At 35.9% G+C, this 14,207-nt stretch overlaps 1 protein-coding gene across 3 annotated transcripts; it reads left to right on the top strand.

The window, feature by feature from the left end:
- Positions 1-718: 718 nt before the first annotated feature.
- On the top strand, positions 719-11,882 carry mob3a (MOB kinase activator 3A). Of its 3 annotated transcripts, none has more exons than XM_081606137.1 (4): positions 719-909; positions 5,258-5,798; positions 8,799-9,001; positions 11,445-11,882. In XM_081606137.1, exons 2-4 carry the CDS (start codon positions 5,381-5,383, stop codon positions 11,472-11,474), a joined length of 651 nt encoding a protein of 216 aa, XP_081462263.1. In that variant the 5' UTR covers positions 719-909; positions 5,258-5,380; the 3' UTR covers positions 11,475-11,882. The 3 variants fall into 3 exon arrangements, with proteins under 3 accessions (XP_081462263.1, XP_008413361.1, XP_008413360.1); XM_008415139.3 differs by lacking the exon at positions 719-909 and adding an exon at positions 927-1,222; XM_008415138.3 differs by lacking the exon at positions 719-909 and adding an exon at positions 2,860-3,089.
- The last annotated feature ends 2,325 nt before the right edge of the window (positions 11,883-14,207 follow it).

Here is a 14,207-nt window from a genome sequence, read left to right on the forward strand (position 1 = left end):
TCTATGATTCATCCGACCTAAACGTCACTGATACTCGACAAACGTCACTGTTCTGCGTCCTGTTATGCGTAACCGGGAAGAAAAACAACAGCCATTGCGGACGATAAAGAGGATTAAGTTTTTAATGAACTGGCTCCGGTTGGACAACAACTTTAAAATCGTAAATTATTCTCAATACTATCCACATTTACTCCCACAAACACTGAGCACTTCTTTTTTTATGGTTCAAGTGTGAAGTTATTGCTCCCCCTACTGCGCACGCGGGACATTTTTAGGTCGTTTGCAGTTCACACATGAGATTACATACAAGTCGCATATATTTGGAATTGTGAAGGTCCACGCAAAAAAAATATAAATAAATAAGATTTCACAAGAAAAATCGGAATTTAGCATTAAGGGCTGTGTGTAGCTTAAAGTAACCTTTGACAAAACACAAGGAATAGATTAACAAACTAGAATCACTGAGAAAAGACTGAACTAAACAAGGCTGGCGTAATTAAAACAAGAAAATGAGGAAAACACAGTAATAACGGAGCTAGGATTAAATGACCAAGACAACCCAAGATCCTAACGTTTTTTGATCTCTGGAAAACAAGCCAATATTTCAATGTTGAGTTTCAGTGGAAGGGTACAGCTCCGTTACCTAGCAACCCAAGAAAGTCCAGCCCATCACCTAGCAACGCAAGTGGAGCTCCAGTCCTTTTGGTCCGCTGGGTTCACCGTTGTGTGCGCTGTACAGGAGCTCCTGGGAACTACAAGTGTTTTGTTGCGGGCTTTGTTGATCCCAACTATCGCATTTTAAAGTGAATTAATCTTGGATTGCTTTAAAATATTTCGGAATTCTTAAATTACCAAATTAAGATTATTGAAACTAAACTTCGAGATGGATTCCAACAAAACCATTTTGAGGTATGGCACTTTAAGATCCTGGAGCATTCAGTTTTTCAAGATTTAAGGACGCTATTACAGTGGCATAAATGGTTGTTATTGTTAAAACTTTGGCCCACCAAGGGGATTTTGAGGGGATTTTGTGAAAAACAGTTCTTCTAAAGGAGGAATCAGATCTGGTTTGCTTGCCTGCACAGCAACCATCTCATTAACTTCATAGTTCATAAGTGGGGGTTGAATGGAACGGGAAGTAAATAGGAAGAGTGGGGAACTATCTGCAATTATGTGAATACTGTACCAGCCTGCCGGGGAGAAAAGAGATGTGAGCCGCAAGGTAAAACTCTGACTTTCTCAGTTAAATTATAGGGAGAATCTGTAAACTCCATACAGAAAAACTCCAGACTGGGATTTAAATCCAGAACCTTCTTCCTGCAGGGAAACAGTGCTTTGAATTAATGTTTTACTTTTCATTAAGATATAAAACTCTCCTGCATTAGTTCACGTGTTTCTTTTTTGTGCATCTGCTCTGTCTTCTCAAACTTCCAGATGGCTGCTTGAGCTGAGATCTGCTGGAGGTTTCTTCCTGTTAAAGGGAAGTTTTTCCTCTCCACTGTCCCCACAACATTCATTTACAGGATGAAGAAAGGATTCTTATAAAGTTAACAACGCAATACAGACGATTGTTTTCTGTCGCTACGCGCTCATGAATACTTCTAGTCGTTCACTTAATGAATCTGATTTCATTAGATAGAAAATGTTTTGAACTAATTTGAATAGTAAACTGAACTAAATGCACCGTTTAGTAACCAGGATCAACAGGAATGTGGGTAGGATTGAATGTAAATTATGTATTTTGTGAATGAATTATTAATTATTGATTAACTGAATTGAACTGAAACTGAACGTTGACAGGTAAGTGGGAGGAAACTTCAACATAGACCACAAATTTTCTTGAGAAACTATTATTTCTGAAGTGGGAACGCTTCATTTACCCAAAAAATTAGTTATAAAGGACATCAGGACTTCAGTTCTACTTTTTAACTTTTTTGTTACCTTTGCAACTCGACCTCAACTACAGATGAAAGGGTAAAAATGCCAACAAGTCATTAAGGATGTTTTTTTTTTTTAATTATTGCATTTGATCACCTGAACCCTACATGTAAAAATGCATGTTTTGTGAGCATTTTAATAGATTTACGAGCAATAAAAAGTTATCTAGAGTTGTTTATTTAAACATGATACACTGTGGTTTACTTAGACTGCGTTGTGAAATAAATGAGGTTAGTCTGACAAGCTCTGTAACACACTGTCAGAGGAAGTGCCTCTGTCTTGCCAGGCAACGCTGAACAAGACCGGAAGTTCAAATGTGGCTTTTCAAAATAAGGTTTTCTCGTTCTAGGTACTACGGATTTGTACCTAAAATATGTGATGTAGTTGCTTATGGTTATTTTACATAAATAATAAGCGATTCAAATAATATGTCTCGGTAGTTTAAAAAAAGAGAAAATACAAATTAATCTACATGAGTTTTGAAATCCCAAAAACAACAAGAAGCAATAAAAGAAAAATATAATTTTACTCCTTTCTACATATACATTTCTGTTTTCTCTGGTGTGTTTTAAATAAACAACACACCAGAGTAGTAGCAGTAGTACTAACAGTAGATTAGAGCCCACTCTAATCTACTGTTAGAGTGGGCTGACTGGTTGTAACATCTTAAAAGATATGTGTAGATCCCTAATCTCTTATCTAATCTGTAATCTGTGTACAAATACCTGACTACTAAGAATGTGTGAAACACTTTCTATTCATCTCTAATTTCCATAATAACATTTTCCCCAAAGTTTTATTCATGTTGTACAACCTGGGTAAGATTCATTATGTAATATCAAAGCAACAATATTTTATAAACGTGTTACAATTCAGTGGAAAAATTCAAATCAATTATTTTGAAGGTCTCAACCGGAAGTCACTGGCGTTACCGCTAACTTTGCTGTGGTATACTTTTCGCATCGCAGGGAGGAGTCAGACGTTAGTTTCTTCATTAAAGTGGCATATTTATTGATTTATCGCCGTCTTTACAGCATGTTTAGCTGCCTGAACCCATAATGTAGGTCGCGCATATCACTGACGTACAGCTATCGACGAGTTATCGTGTAATCTTTCGGCAGAAGACCGAAGGAAACAGGAAGGCGGAACAAGTAAGTTCGGGAAAGTGCCTTTCAACTGTGCGGTTTCGTCACCGTTTGATCAGACCGTCTCAGATAACTGATGTTGTTTCTGGTTGATTTTGTTGATAATTGTAATTGTGGGTGTATAAGGTTTCTTGTGTATTATTATCATTATTATTATTATTTTATTTTTCGTTGTGTGTTTCTTTTTTTTTGAGCAACAAGTCCGTGCGCGCTGTGCAGCGTCAAGAACAAACTTCACCAACAGTCGTCATGTGCCCCGCTGTTTTAATCTCCGGGGCTTTCATCCTGGAAAATGAGCTAAAAACGACACAAATCCGCATTGTTATGAGGGGGGTGGTGCTCATTCTTCAGACAGAGGGCTAAATAACGGCACTAATGTGAAGTTGCGATGCTAAAGGCGGGTTCCGTCGTTTTAATGGTTGTGCATCGTAAGCTTTCAGGGCTCTGAAGTAGGAAATGACTCACGCAGACTCCATGTTTCATCTTTAATGTGGAAGTAACGCTGTTTCACCTTAATTATTGACTTTACTTAACTTGTTTTGAATGTATTTAAAATTGGTGGCACTATTTAGTAGCAGATAAAGTTGGGTTTCATTTTAAACATTTATCCTTTTGAGGGAAGGAGGGGGATTCCTTCATTTTGCGCCCCACCTGTATTAATTGGAGACACAAAAATTGCCATAAATATAATATATTTTTTACACATTATAACAAATATTCATGATAATTCAGACTTTTAAACCCCTTTAGTGGTCATTTTAATAGTTTATGTCTATTTTTGCTTCTTAAAAACACAAAAAGTGGATTTTTCTTTTCTTCCCTTCCCATATATGCACATTTTAATTTCTCAGTGGATATTCTACAAACCTTGAAGTCTCAAAAAATAACAGCAACCCTGATTCTGATCCATTTTTGGGATTTTATTTCAGTGCAAAGTGATAAATAATTTGCTCCACCAGGATTCATGGAGAAGTTCCTATAAAGATAGTCATTTTTACAGCATGGAGATATTTCTGAAATCAAAAATAAACTGTGGTCATTGAGGCATGTCTCCTGGCATCTGATGAAAGTTGATTTTAAACTATATGAACAGTAGTTCTGGGGTCATTTAGCGAAATCTGGGAAAAATCTGCGACCCAAAATCATGCTTAATTAAAAAATATATTTAGACGTGATAAAAACGTTCAACAAAAATCCTTTAGTGAAAACTTGTCAGAATATTTCAGTTAATTGATCAACTAAAAAAATCAAATTTATGAATGCAGAGTTTTAAAAACTGTGACAGGATATTATAGAGAATATGAATTATTTTCTTTTTTTGATCTGCTGTTTGTGCAGCATCTACCCCAAAAATGTTGAAAACATTAACAAGACTGACTAAAGATGAGAGTAAAAAAATAGTAAATATAAAAGTACAAACTTTTTAAAACATTTGAGGTTAAATCTGGAGTTAATAATGATGCTTAACTGTTTATTAACTGAAATAATGTAGAATTTTTTTATTCTGACTACTGAAAAGGAATATTATCTTGCTATAGATTACCTTTCAAGAAGAAAAAAATAGTCTGAAAATAATAAATGTGGATGTTTTTGTATTTTGATGTGTATTTAGTCTGTTAATTCAATCCCAAATGAACGAGAACAGCAGTTTGATCTGACTCAGATTTGAACCAGATGAGTTTTCAAGCAGCTTTTAATTTGTTTGTGTGCGAAACAGAACAGGATTGGACTGTGGACCTTAGAGAGTCTGCAGCTTTATACAGTCGCCTCAAAAACAGTCAGCTTTCAAATGAAGCCAATATTCAGATTTGTGTGAGAAATTTGAACTTTAGGTTTTATTTCTGTTGATGAGCCGGTTTGGGGCATCTAAGACATTCAGTTTTGTTGAGCAGTGTGAATTCACTGATCTGCTACGATTGACGTTTGTCACAAAATATCTACTTTTTTCTCTTAATCATTAAATGGATGAATGCACCAACCAACGGTGTGTGCTTTCCTGTAATTTACCCCCATCAAAAAAATCTGAAGTCCTTTTTCAGTTTTATAGTTTTTTGGGGGTGAAATAATTGGCAGCAAATCTCAAAGAATGCCAAAAATTGGCCTCGCACCACATTTGCAATGTTATATTTTGCTACTTTAATATCTAATCTGATTCTTATATCTTCTGGATGCAGGTTAAGAAGCAGAAGCCAAACAGCTTGAAAACCCTGAGGTCTGCACAGGTTGTTTGCGCAACCTTTTGACTGCGTCCTCCTCCACAGTAAATAATTCACCAGAGGGATCCGTCGTAGGCGACCATGTCTATGGCCCTGAAGCAAGTCTTCAACAAAGACAGAACGTTCCGGCCCAAACGCAAGTTCGAGCCTGGCACGCAGCGCTTCGAGCTGCACAAGAAGGCGCAGGCGTCTCTAAACGCGGGCCTGGACCTGAAGCAGGCCGTGCAGCTGCCGCACGGCGAGGACCTCAACGACTGGGTGGCCGTCCACGTGGTCGACTTCTTCAACCGCATCAACCTCATCTATGGCACCATCAGCGACTCCTGCACCGACCAGACCTGCCCCGTCATGTCCGGCGGGCCCAAGTACGAGTACCGCTGGCAGGACGAGCACAAGTACAAGAGGCCGACCGCGCTGTCGGCGCCCAAGTACATGAGCCTGCTCATGGACTGGATCGAGGTACAGATCAACAACGAGAACATCTTCCCCACCAACGTCGGTGAGTCTTGTTTTTTTTTTTTTTTGAGTTTCGAGTTTCGGCAATTTATTTGATCTTATTCACTGATTTTTAAAAAATATTTGCAGACCAACAAATTAGTGTTAAATAACTGGATAAGAGAACGAATAACCTCAACAGAAATAATTTAAAAAAAAAACTATGAGGTGTGTAGTAAGATGGATACATTCAGAACAAAGACAAATAAACTGAAAATAATCAAATGGTGTTGAAACAAAAACAATAAAATTGGTCCGTAAAGATAAACAGCTCTGGAAAAATTAACATACCACTTAAAATGATCAGTTTCTCTGATTTCACTCTTTATAGGTTTATGTTTGAGTAAACAAAACAATAAATCAAATGAATTATAAAGTATTTGTAAGCGAAATTGTCCTTGAGATCAAAACATTAGACTGAAAACTTTTATAATCTAGTTTTTGGTAGAAAAAAATAGAAAAATTATAAATCATACAAATGGAAATAATTGAGGTTGTTTTAATTTATCATGTGATTAATTGATTTTTTGCAACAGACCTAATCTGTTCTCCTGTTTTATAGTTAATAGTAAATAGTTTCTTTAAATTTGCAAATAAACCCTCGTCTATGTTGAGTACAGTAACACTGGTAATAAATGTCAATTTAATATTGCACACACACTTTTAAGCTGCAGTATGAAGAAAAATAAAAAATGTATGAAACAGATAATAATAACAGCCATTTGCTGAAAGAGCAACATATCAGAGCAGTAGATAGTAGTTAGTAATTAGGCCAAAAAAAACTTTTGTCTGTATATATATTCTACCCAGAAATAGTCAAGTGGCAGTTTTAGCTTCACACAAAATAAACAATAAAAAGCTTTACGTTTAATTTATTTAAAGGTTACATAGTGCAGCTTTAATTCTTCTGCATCACATCAGACACAAAACAGGCTAACATTAATGCTTCCTGAATCATCATGATAACAAAGGATTACTATAATCTCGGTTTCCGAAAGCCTCTCAATTTATATAAAAAGTAAATAAAAGACTGAAAACATTACATTTTTACTCCTCTATCTGTAATTTGATGTTCTTATAGAGAATATTAATTTTGTTTAAAAATGCAGATTTGATTTTAAATATATGGATAAAAAAATTCCTATGCATGCATACTTTTAGTTTTATTATTCTCAACAATAAATATTAGCATTTAATGCATTCTGCATTATTATATGCAGATATTTACACATTAAAGATGAGTTAAGATTCAACAGTGTGACCTAGCCCTATGAAATAATTTATGCATTTCCAAAAAAAAGTCAAATAAATTTGATAAGGGTGATGTAGAAATAATCAGTTTCTGTACTGAAAATGTAACATTGCGATTATGTAACTTATTATTTCTGAATCTGTGTGCAGTAAACTGGTTTTATTTAGATATTCACATTATCCTCAGTTAAGTTGAATAAATCTGGATGAATCAAAGTTGTTTTGATCTTCTGCAGTCAAACCTTCATCTTAACCATTTCATAAAACTCATATTCAACAGAAAATGAAACATAGAGCTCATTCAGCAGCGTAAATCAACCCTCTGTGTCCTTATCCGCTCATCAGCAGCGCCTGCTCTTCACACGTGGCCTTTGAGTTTCTGTGGTTCCCATCAGACCGAACTCTCCGTTTATTCTCACTAAACTTGAAATTGTTGAAGAAGACCACTTCCTCCTCTGCAGCCCTACAGTCAACATTTATCACCAGTTTCTTTTGACACTTTTTCCACCATGAAGCTTCCTGAGACAAAGCCAAACGAGCTGAAGTATGGAGGCAAACGGGTTTTCTAGTGTCAATGGAAATGTTTTTATACAGGGTGTCTTTGATTGCAGCTTAGATAAGAGGTAAATTACTTTTGTCGCAGTCGCTTCTCATAGCAAAAATATAATTTAGAAAGCTTGAAGCACTAAATCAAGTAATGATGTAGTGGGAAACTTAAACACAATGTCAAAGACAGACGGTAATCAAAAGGAACAATCGCTTCAGATAATACAAATGCAGAAGGTTGATTTGAGATAATTTGCAAATTGTTTGTAGAGACAACATGAGAGTTATTAATAGACAAAGAGCTGCGGTGGCTAAGTATGAGGTTATGGTTTAATGTTGTTTAAACAGAAAACACTGCATGTTGTTTACTGTTGCCTAGTTTTACTGTGCAGAGAAATTGAGACCATGATGTAATAAAGCAAGATTACTTTTACAAAGATCAATAAACTTTCAATTCTAATGAACATTTGATGCTGGAAAATAAAACGCTTCATAAAGTTAATTATAAAGCCTCTGTAAACAAAAGTGTCCCTCAAAAAAGGGCTAAAGCACCAGACTGAAGACTTTTGCCATCCAGTTTTTGGTAGAAAGAGAAAAAAGTTAAATCATGCAAATTATTGAGTTTAATTCATGATCCAATTAATTAACTGATTTTTTTTTTTGGCTTATTGCAACAGGCCGATTTATAATGTCAAATAAACATCAAAATAAAGTTTAACCTGAAATAATCATCTGAAACCCAAACTCTGGTGCAGAAAGCAACTTTTAAAAATAACCTGTGAAAAAAATAAATAAATCAAATAGTTGTGCAATCCAAAATATGAAGCGTTTGTATTTCAAGGCTGCATTTATTAGATTACCTTCTGCGTTTTTCATCGCAGACGTTGAGGATTCGGTAAATCCCCGGCAGTGGCGTTCTCGTCTGGACGTTATTATCTCTGCATGTATGCATGGCCTCTGCTGCGGCTCAGCAGCTGACTTTACAACAGAAACATCCAGGCAGTGGATTAAAAAAATGGGTCACACCATGCCCAGCGCACTATGAATAGAAACCAGCGCCGATGTGAACTACTTCCTGCTAATTTTGTCAAAGCAAACTGCAGTCAGACGAACAGAAAATGTAATTTTTTACTAAGTAGTTTGCTGCGAATGTGTTTTATGTTTGGTGCAGACAGTAAGAGAGTCTCTCCATCTGCTGCTCCCCCAGGTACTCCCTTCCCTAAGTGCTTCATGCAGGTGGCTAAGAAGATTTTGTCTCGTCTGTTCCGGGTGTTTGTCCACGTCTACATCCACCACTTTGACCGGGTTTCCCAGATGGGCGCCGAGGCGCACGTCAACACCTGCTACAAGCATTTCTATTACTTCGTCACTGAGTTCAACCTGACGGACCACAAAGAACTGGAACCCCTGGTGAGTCAAACACACCTGGACCTGAGCAAATTAAACTCCAGAGAGGCCTCAAATGGGGGCAAATCAGAGAGCAAATAACCTAATAAATAATAATTACAGATCCTTGTTTTAATTTGATTTAATTGGTTAAATTATATTAAAATTTGTAAATGAAGACAAGATTATTTTCTAAAGAAACTTTCAGTTTAACATTAACTTAAAAATCTGTATGTCTTGGATAAAAAAGTAAAAGTATTATGTGGAAGGAATTTAGCAAAAACAAATAATTAAAATCAAAGCTTTAGCGCCCCTAGCGGTGAAACGGTGTAAAAGCACCGCAATTTCATAACATACCTGAATATTTGATTCTTTTAGTACATCTAGGTAATTTGATTATATTCATGATATATAATAATATATATTAACAATATATATTAAATATAATGTGCTAATATAATATAACTATTATCTCAGTATTGAATTTCCCTTTGGATTAATGAAGTATTTTTTATTGAATTTGAATTATCTATTATTATTTAAATAGAGAAAATATTGTCAACAACAAGAGTCATTGTTAAAGAAGCTGGCTGTTCAGAGAAATCTATTTTTGGAAAGTTGAGTGGAAGGAAAAAACTTTTAGGTGTTGATTTGTAAGTACCTGGGAAAACCACAGTCAAAGTGTCCTGAACTCTGGATAAAGAGGACTGGACTGTTGCTCAGGTGCGTTCAAATCAGGCTTTTAATTTGGAAATCAAGGTCATAGAAAACGTGGAGAGGCACACTCTGTCTTGAGGTTCGCTGAAGCTTTCAGAATGACGATTTGGGGATAAATTGTCTGCTGGCTTAACACATCCAAAGCCAGTGAAGCCGTTTCCTTCTGATGGTGAGTTTTATTTTATGGAGATAAAAGAACCAATACGCAGATTAATGACCATGATAGAACTGGAGTGGAAGGAGGGCCAATCAAGTACTGTTCAAATAATTGATAGTCGTTTTAATTGGCTTTACTTAGTTCATTAACTTTGTTTATAATATGCTGGTTTGTTGACATGTACCTGTTGTGTCATAGTGAGTGATGGTAAAAATAAACTCCCTGCTGTTCAGCATGAATGAGAAAATCTGAATCATGCAAAATGCTCTGTGCAGCCAAAAGCAAAAGCATGTAAATTTCCACTCATGAAGGTAAACACAGCAGCTCTGCAGGCTGGCTCGTTTTCATACATGTTGCGAAAACAAACGTTGGGACATTTTATTTAGGTTTAAACTAAAGTTTTCTCTAAAACAGTGCAGTTTTCCTGCAGTCTTACTGGGCATGCTCAGACTGAAGGTCCCTCCGCCCTCTGAGGAAACGTTTTATGGATTTAAAGCGACATGTTTTGACATTTCTCGGATCTGAAAAGTAGGTCTCCCTGATTAGATTGACTTTACAGAGCTGTAAACTCAGAGCTTTAACCTTTAACCTGTTTTCTGTTTTTGATCCATCGACATCTTGTCATGTGATCAAGCTCTGGAAAAACTCTGCTGCTTCAAAATCAGGACTTTATTTCACCACCTTGGAAGATGAACAATGAAAAATGATTTTAAAAAATGATATTATCTGTTTGAATCACACATGTATATTTCCTGCAGTGAATAGTTGAGAAAATTTTAATTTTAGCCTCACAGAGTCACCATGCTGACCTAATTCAACCAATCTATAGGGGGGAAAACACCTTAAAAGTAATAATTACATAAAGTATTTACAATATTTTCACAATTTTTCTTATCAATATTTGCGTGCAGCATTAACTAAGTTCAGCTGCTGATTGATGCAAACTTGCAGAATAAAATAAAATCTTGCTTTTCGACAAGAAAAGAAAGAACCACATGTTTAGAGCAGCATTTAAGCCAAAACTGTACAAAAAATGTTCTACCCAGAACTCCCGAAGTGGCATTTTTAGATTCATCTGCTTCAAAATAAGTAAATCTGATCAGTAAAAATAAATAAATCTCAGATCAAGCTGCTGCTGCTCTCCATCTATTAATCAGCAGATCAGACGTGTCGTTTAAGTACACTTGATCATTTTCCAATAAAATGTTTATTTTCAAATTAAAAAAAGGAATTAAATAATTTGTCTACTTGTAATTTTGTGTATTTCTACTATTGCATGAAATGGGTTTCGGTAGTTGGATGAAAAATCTGCAAAATGGGACAATTTAAAAAATATAAAAAAATAATCATTAGTTGTGCTCAGAAAAAATGTAGCAATACTCTTGAACTCACACATATAAATTAATATATGCCTTGAAAATTAAAGTTTTTTTTAATTCTATTAGAGCTTTATTAGGAATTAACTTGTTTACTTTTACTAGTGCAGCTCAATAAATCAGAAAATCATTGAAAAGTTCATTTATTTCAGAGTCGTCCATTAATACTGATTATATTTAGCGTTTCTAATAATCGACTCGCTGTTTGTTTCTACAGAAAGAGATGACTGCTCGAATGTGCCACTGAGGGACCTGAGGACACGCCGGACACGTCCATCCATCCGTCCGTCCATCTCCACGACTGAATCAGGGAGAGAAATGGGAGCAAAGAAATCCAGAGTCTATTTTTATATTTAAGTACTGTAATCTATTTTATCCACATTCTTTAGGTTTTCAACAAGAACATTCTCGTGTGAGGCAAACTATTCCTTTAAAAAAGATAAAAGAAAAAAAAAGCTCTTGCAGACATGTTATCAGATCACAGTATTAAGAGGCGTATGTTTGTGTTCATGTTTTTCTATTTTATTTCAATCGTTCCACCAGGCTATCTCCTTCCTCTCGGCTTAAAATGATCTGAAATTAGATTTTTATTTCTGACTGTAAGTCTTAAAAATCACTATGTTGTTGCATTAAAGTGATTTCTAATCTGTTTTAAGTGGAAGTGGTTTGTTTGTGTTTACATCAACACTGACTGGGTTTCAGCAAAGTTATTATAGTTAAACTAAAACTGACTGAAGAGCAAAAACTGAAACTGGGAAAACCTTTTCTTGAACTGAAATAAATAAAAACAGTAATTAATGGGGAAATGATTATAAAACTTACTGAAATACAGATATAATACTCTTCATTTTCCTGTTTGTTAATCTATTTTTTCAAACTGACATGATATAGGGTTTTTTTATTTACTTTTTCCCACAAAAGCAGTTTACGTCAGCTGTCGACAAGTTATGGCACTTTATATTACTTAAAAACTCTCCGCAAAATGGCGACAGCAAAGCTGGGACAAAGTGCCAAAGTCAGATGATTGTTCCGGAATAATTTAACTGAAAATTGATTATAGATAATCACGATACTTTGACTTTTTGAGTTCTGCATCTAAAAATGAAAGTATAAAACAGCTCAAACTAGTACTATAACTAATAAAAATTAAATAATTAAAGCTGCAGTAACTTTTATATAGAATTTTTTTTTAATGTATTTTTTAAAAACTGTCTCCATGTCATGACAGTATAATGTGAGACAGATAAAATGTGAAGATCTCCACCTCTGTCATCTATTGCCATTTGAAGAAATGCAACGCTCCAGAGCTTAAACAACCAATCAGAGCCAGGAGGAGGGACTTGGCATTGTCAATCAGGCTCATGTACTCGCTGCTAAATGTACTAATGGCAGAGAAACAATTTGTCGTTACAGAAAAACTGTTTCTGTGTGTGGCTATGCTAACTAGCCTTAGCATTCATAACATTTAAGTTATCTCAGAGCAAGGGGGAAGAGGATGAGATTTTGATTGACAGGGCTAAGACCCGCCTCCCGGCTCTGATTGGTTGTTTTTAGATGGAGCTGGGAGATGGCAGAGGAGCTCAATGTTTCACATTTCAATTTTTGGTAGATTATCTGTCTTCTACCAAACTGTCATGATATGGTAACAGTTTAAAAACATGAAAAAATATTTTTTTAAATAAGTTTCATATTACAATTTTAATACTAATAAAAACTAGCAGCAAAATACAGCTAAACTATAATGGAGGGAAAAAGTCTCTGTAAACAAAATTGTCCTTCAGAAAAAGGGCTAGTTGAGACCAAAACTCAAGACTGAAGACTTCTGTCATCCAGTTTTCTGTAGAAAACAAATGAAAATGATTAAGTTAGTTTTAATTTATCGTGCGATTAATTGACTTATTGATTATTAGATTTAAATGCTACATGGCAGCAGGTTAACTCATTTTTATTTTATTGTTAAACCATTTAAGTCACAACTTTCAAACTTAAGGCCCAGGGGCCAAATCTGGCCCGCTGTAGCTGTTTTTGTGGCCCTCTAGACTCCAAATTACATCAGTAAGTCCCTCCAGTTTTTCACAAATCCATAAAGATTGAAAAAAAATCCACAGATCCTCTCATTTGTTCTGGTTTTACAGCAAACTTTTCTCAAAATTGGTGAAAACACTGGGTTTACGTGACTGCGATCAGCCTTATTTGATGTCAAGTTAAAAAAAAGTCACATTTAACATCATACATTAGCGCAAATATTTTAAAATTTCCTTACAAATATTTCTAATTTAGCACCACTAAATCTTATGATTTTGATTGCAAAACACCACAAAAGCAATCACAAAATCCTGGAGGGACTGATCAGTGTGAAAAGATATTATTTAATTGTAAAAAAAAAAAAAAAGTTATTGAATGCGGAATAAACCACCGTTTAACAGTTTAATGGGTTTTATCTATATATTCCGGCACAATCGGCCTTTTAAGAACATTATGAATTTTGTTTAGGTCCAAAATGAAACTGAGTTTGACCCCCTGATTTGACCCCCTGATTTAAGTGGAGCGTTGGAACCATTAAAGGTCTGCCGGCCGGCGGCCCAGACCAGACGCTACCAAAGCCGGGTTCTGTTTCACTCCGGTTCTCAGATGTCCAACCCGCCGGTGTTGGTTGCTGATACGCTTAGCATATGAAGGTCACACGAGACCTGAGCCTCACGCGACGTGACAAGCGCCACGTGTCCTAAAAATAAAAAATAAAATCTATTCCTGAACCCGCCGCTAGGGGGCTCCAGACACCAACACCTGCCTGCATCCGGGGGAAACCTAGTCACCCCTCTGCTGCTGCAGCGCTGACAAAATCCGCCCATTGCGCCTGTTACAGGCATGAAGCGCAGACCTGATCTGGATTAAGCTGCTTATGTAAGAAACAGGGCAGACTGTACTGTGATGGAAACAGAGGACAGTTTGTTGTGAATGAACTCCGCCTGACGTGACC

Source organism: Poecilia reticulata, chromosome 4 (assembly GCF_904066995.2).
Source record: "Poecilia reticulata chromosome 4, P_reticulata-male-v2, whole genome shotgun sequence".
Classification (NCBI taxonomy): domain Eukaryota; kingdom Metazoa; phylum Chordata; class Actinopteri; order Cyprinodontiformes; family Poeciliidae; genus Poecilia; species Poecilia reticulata.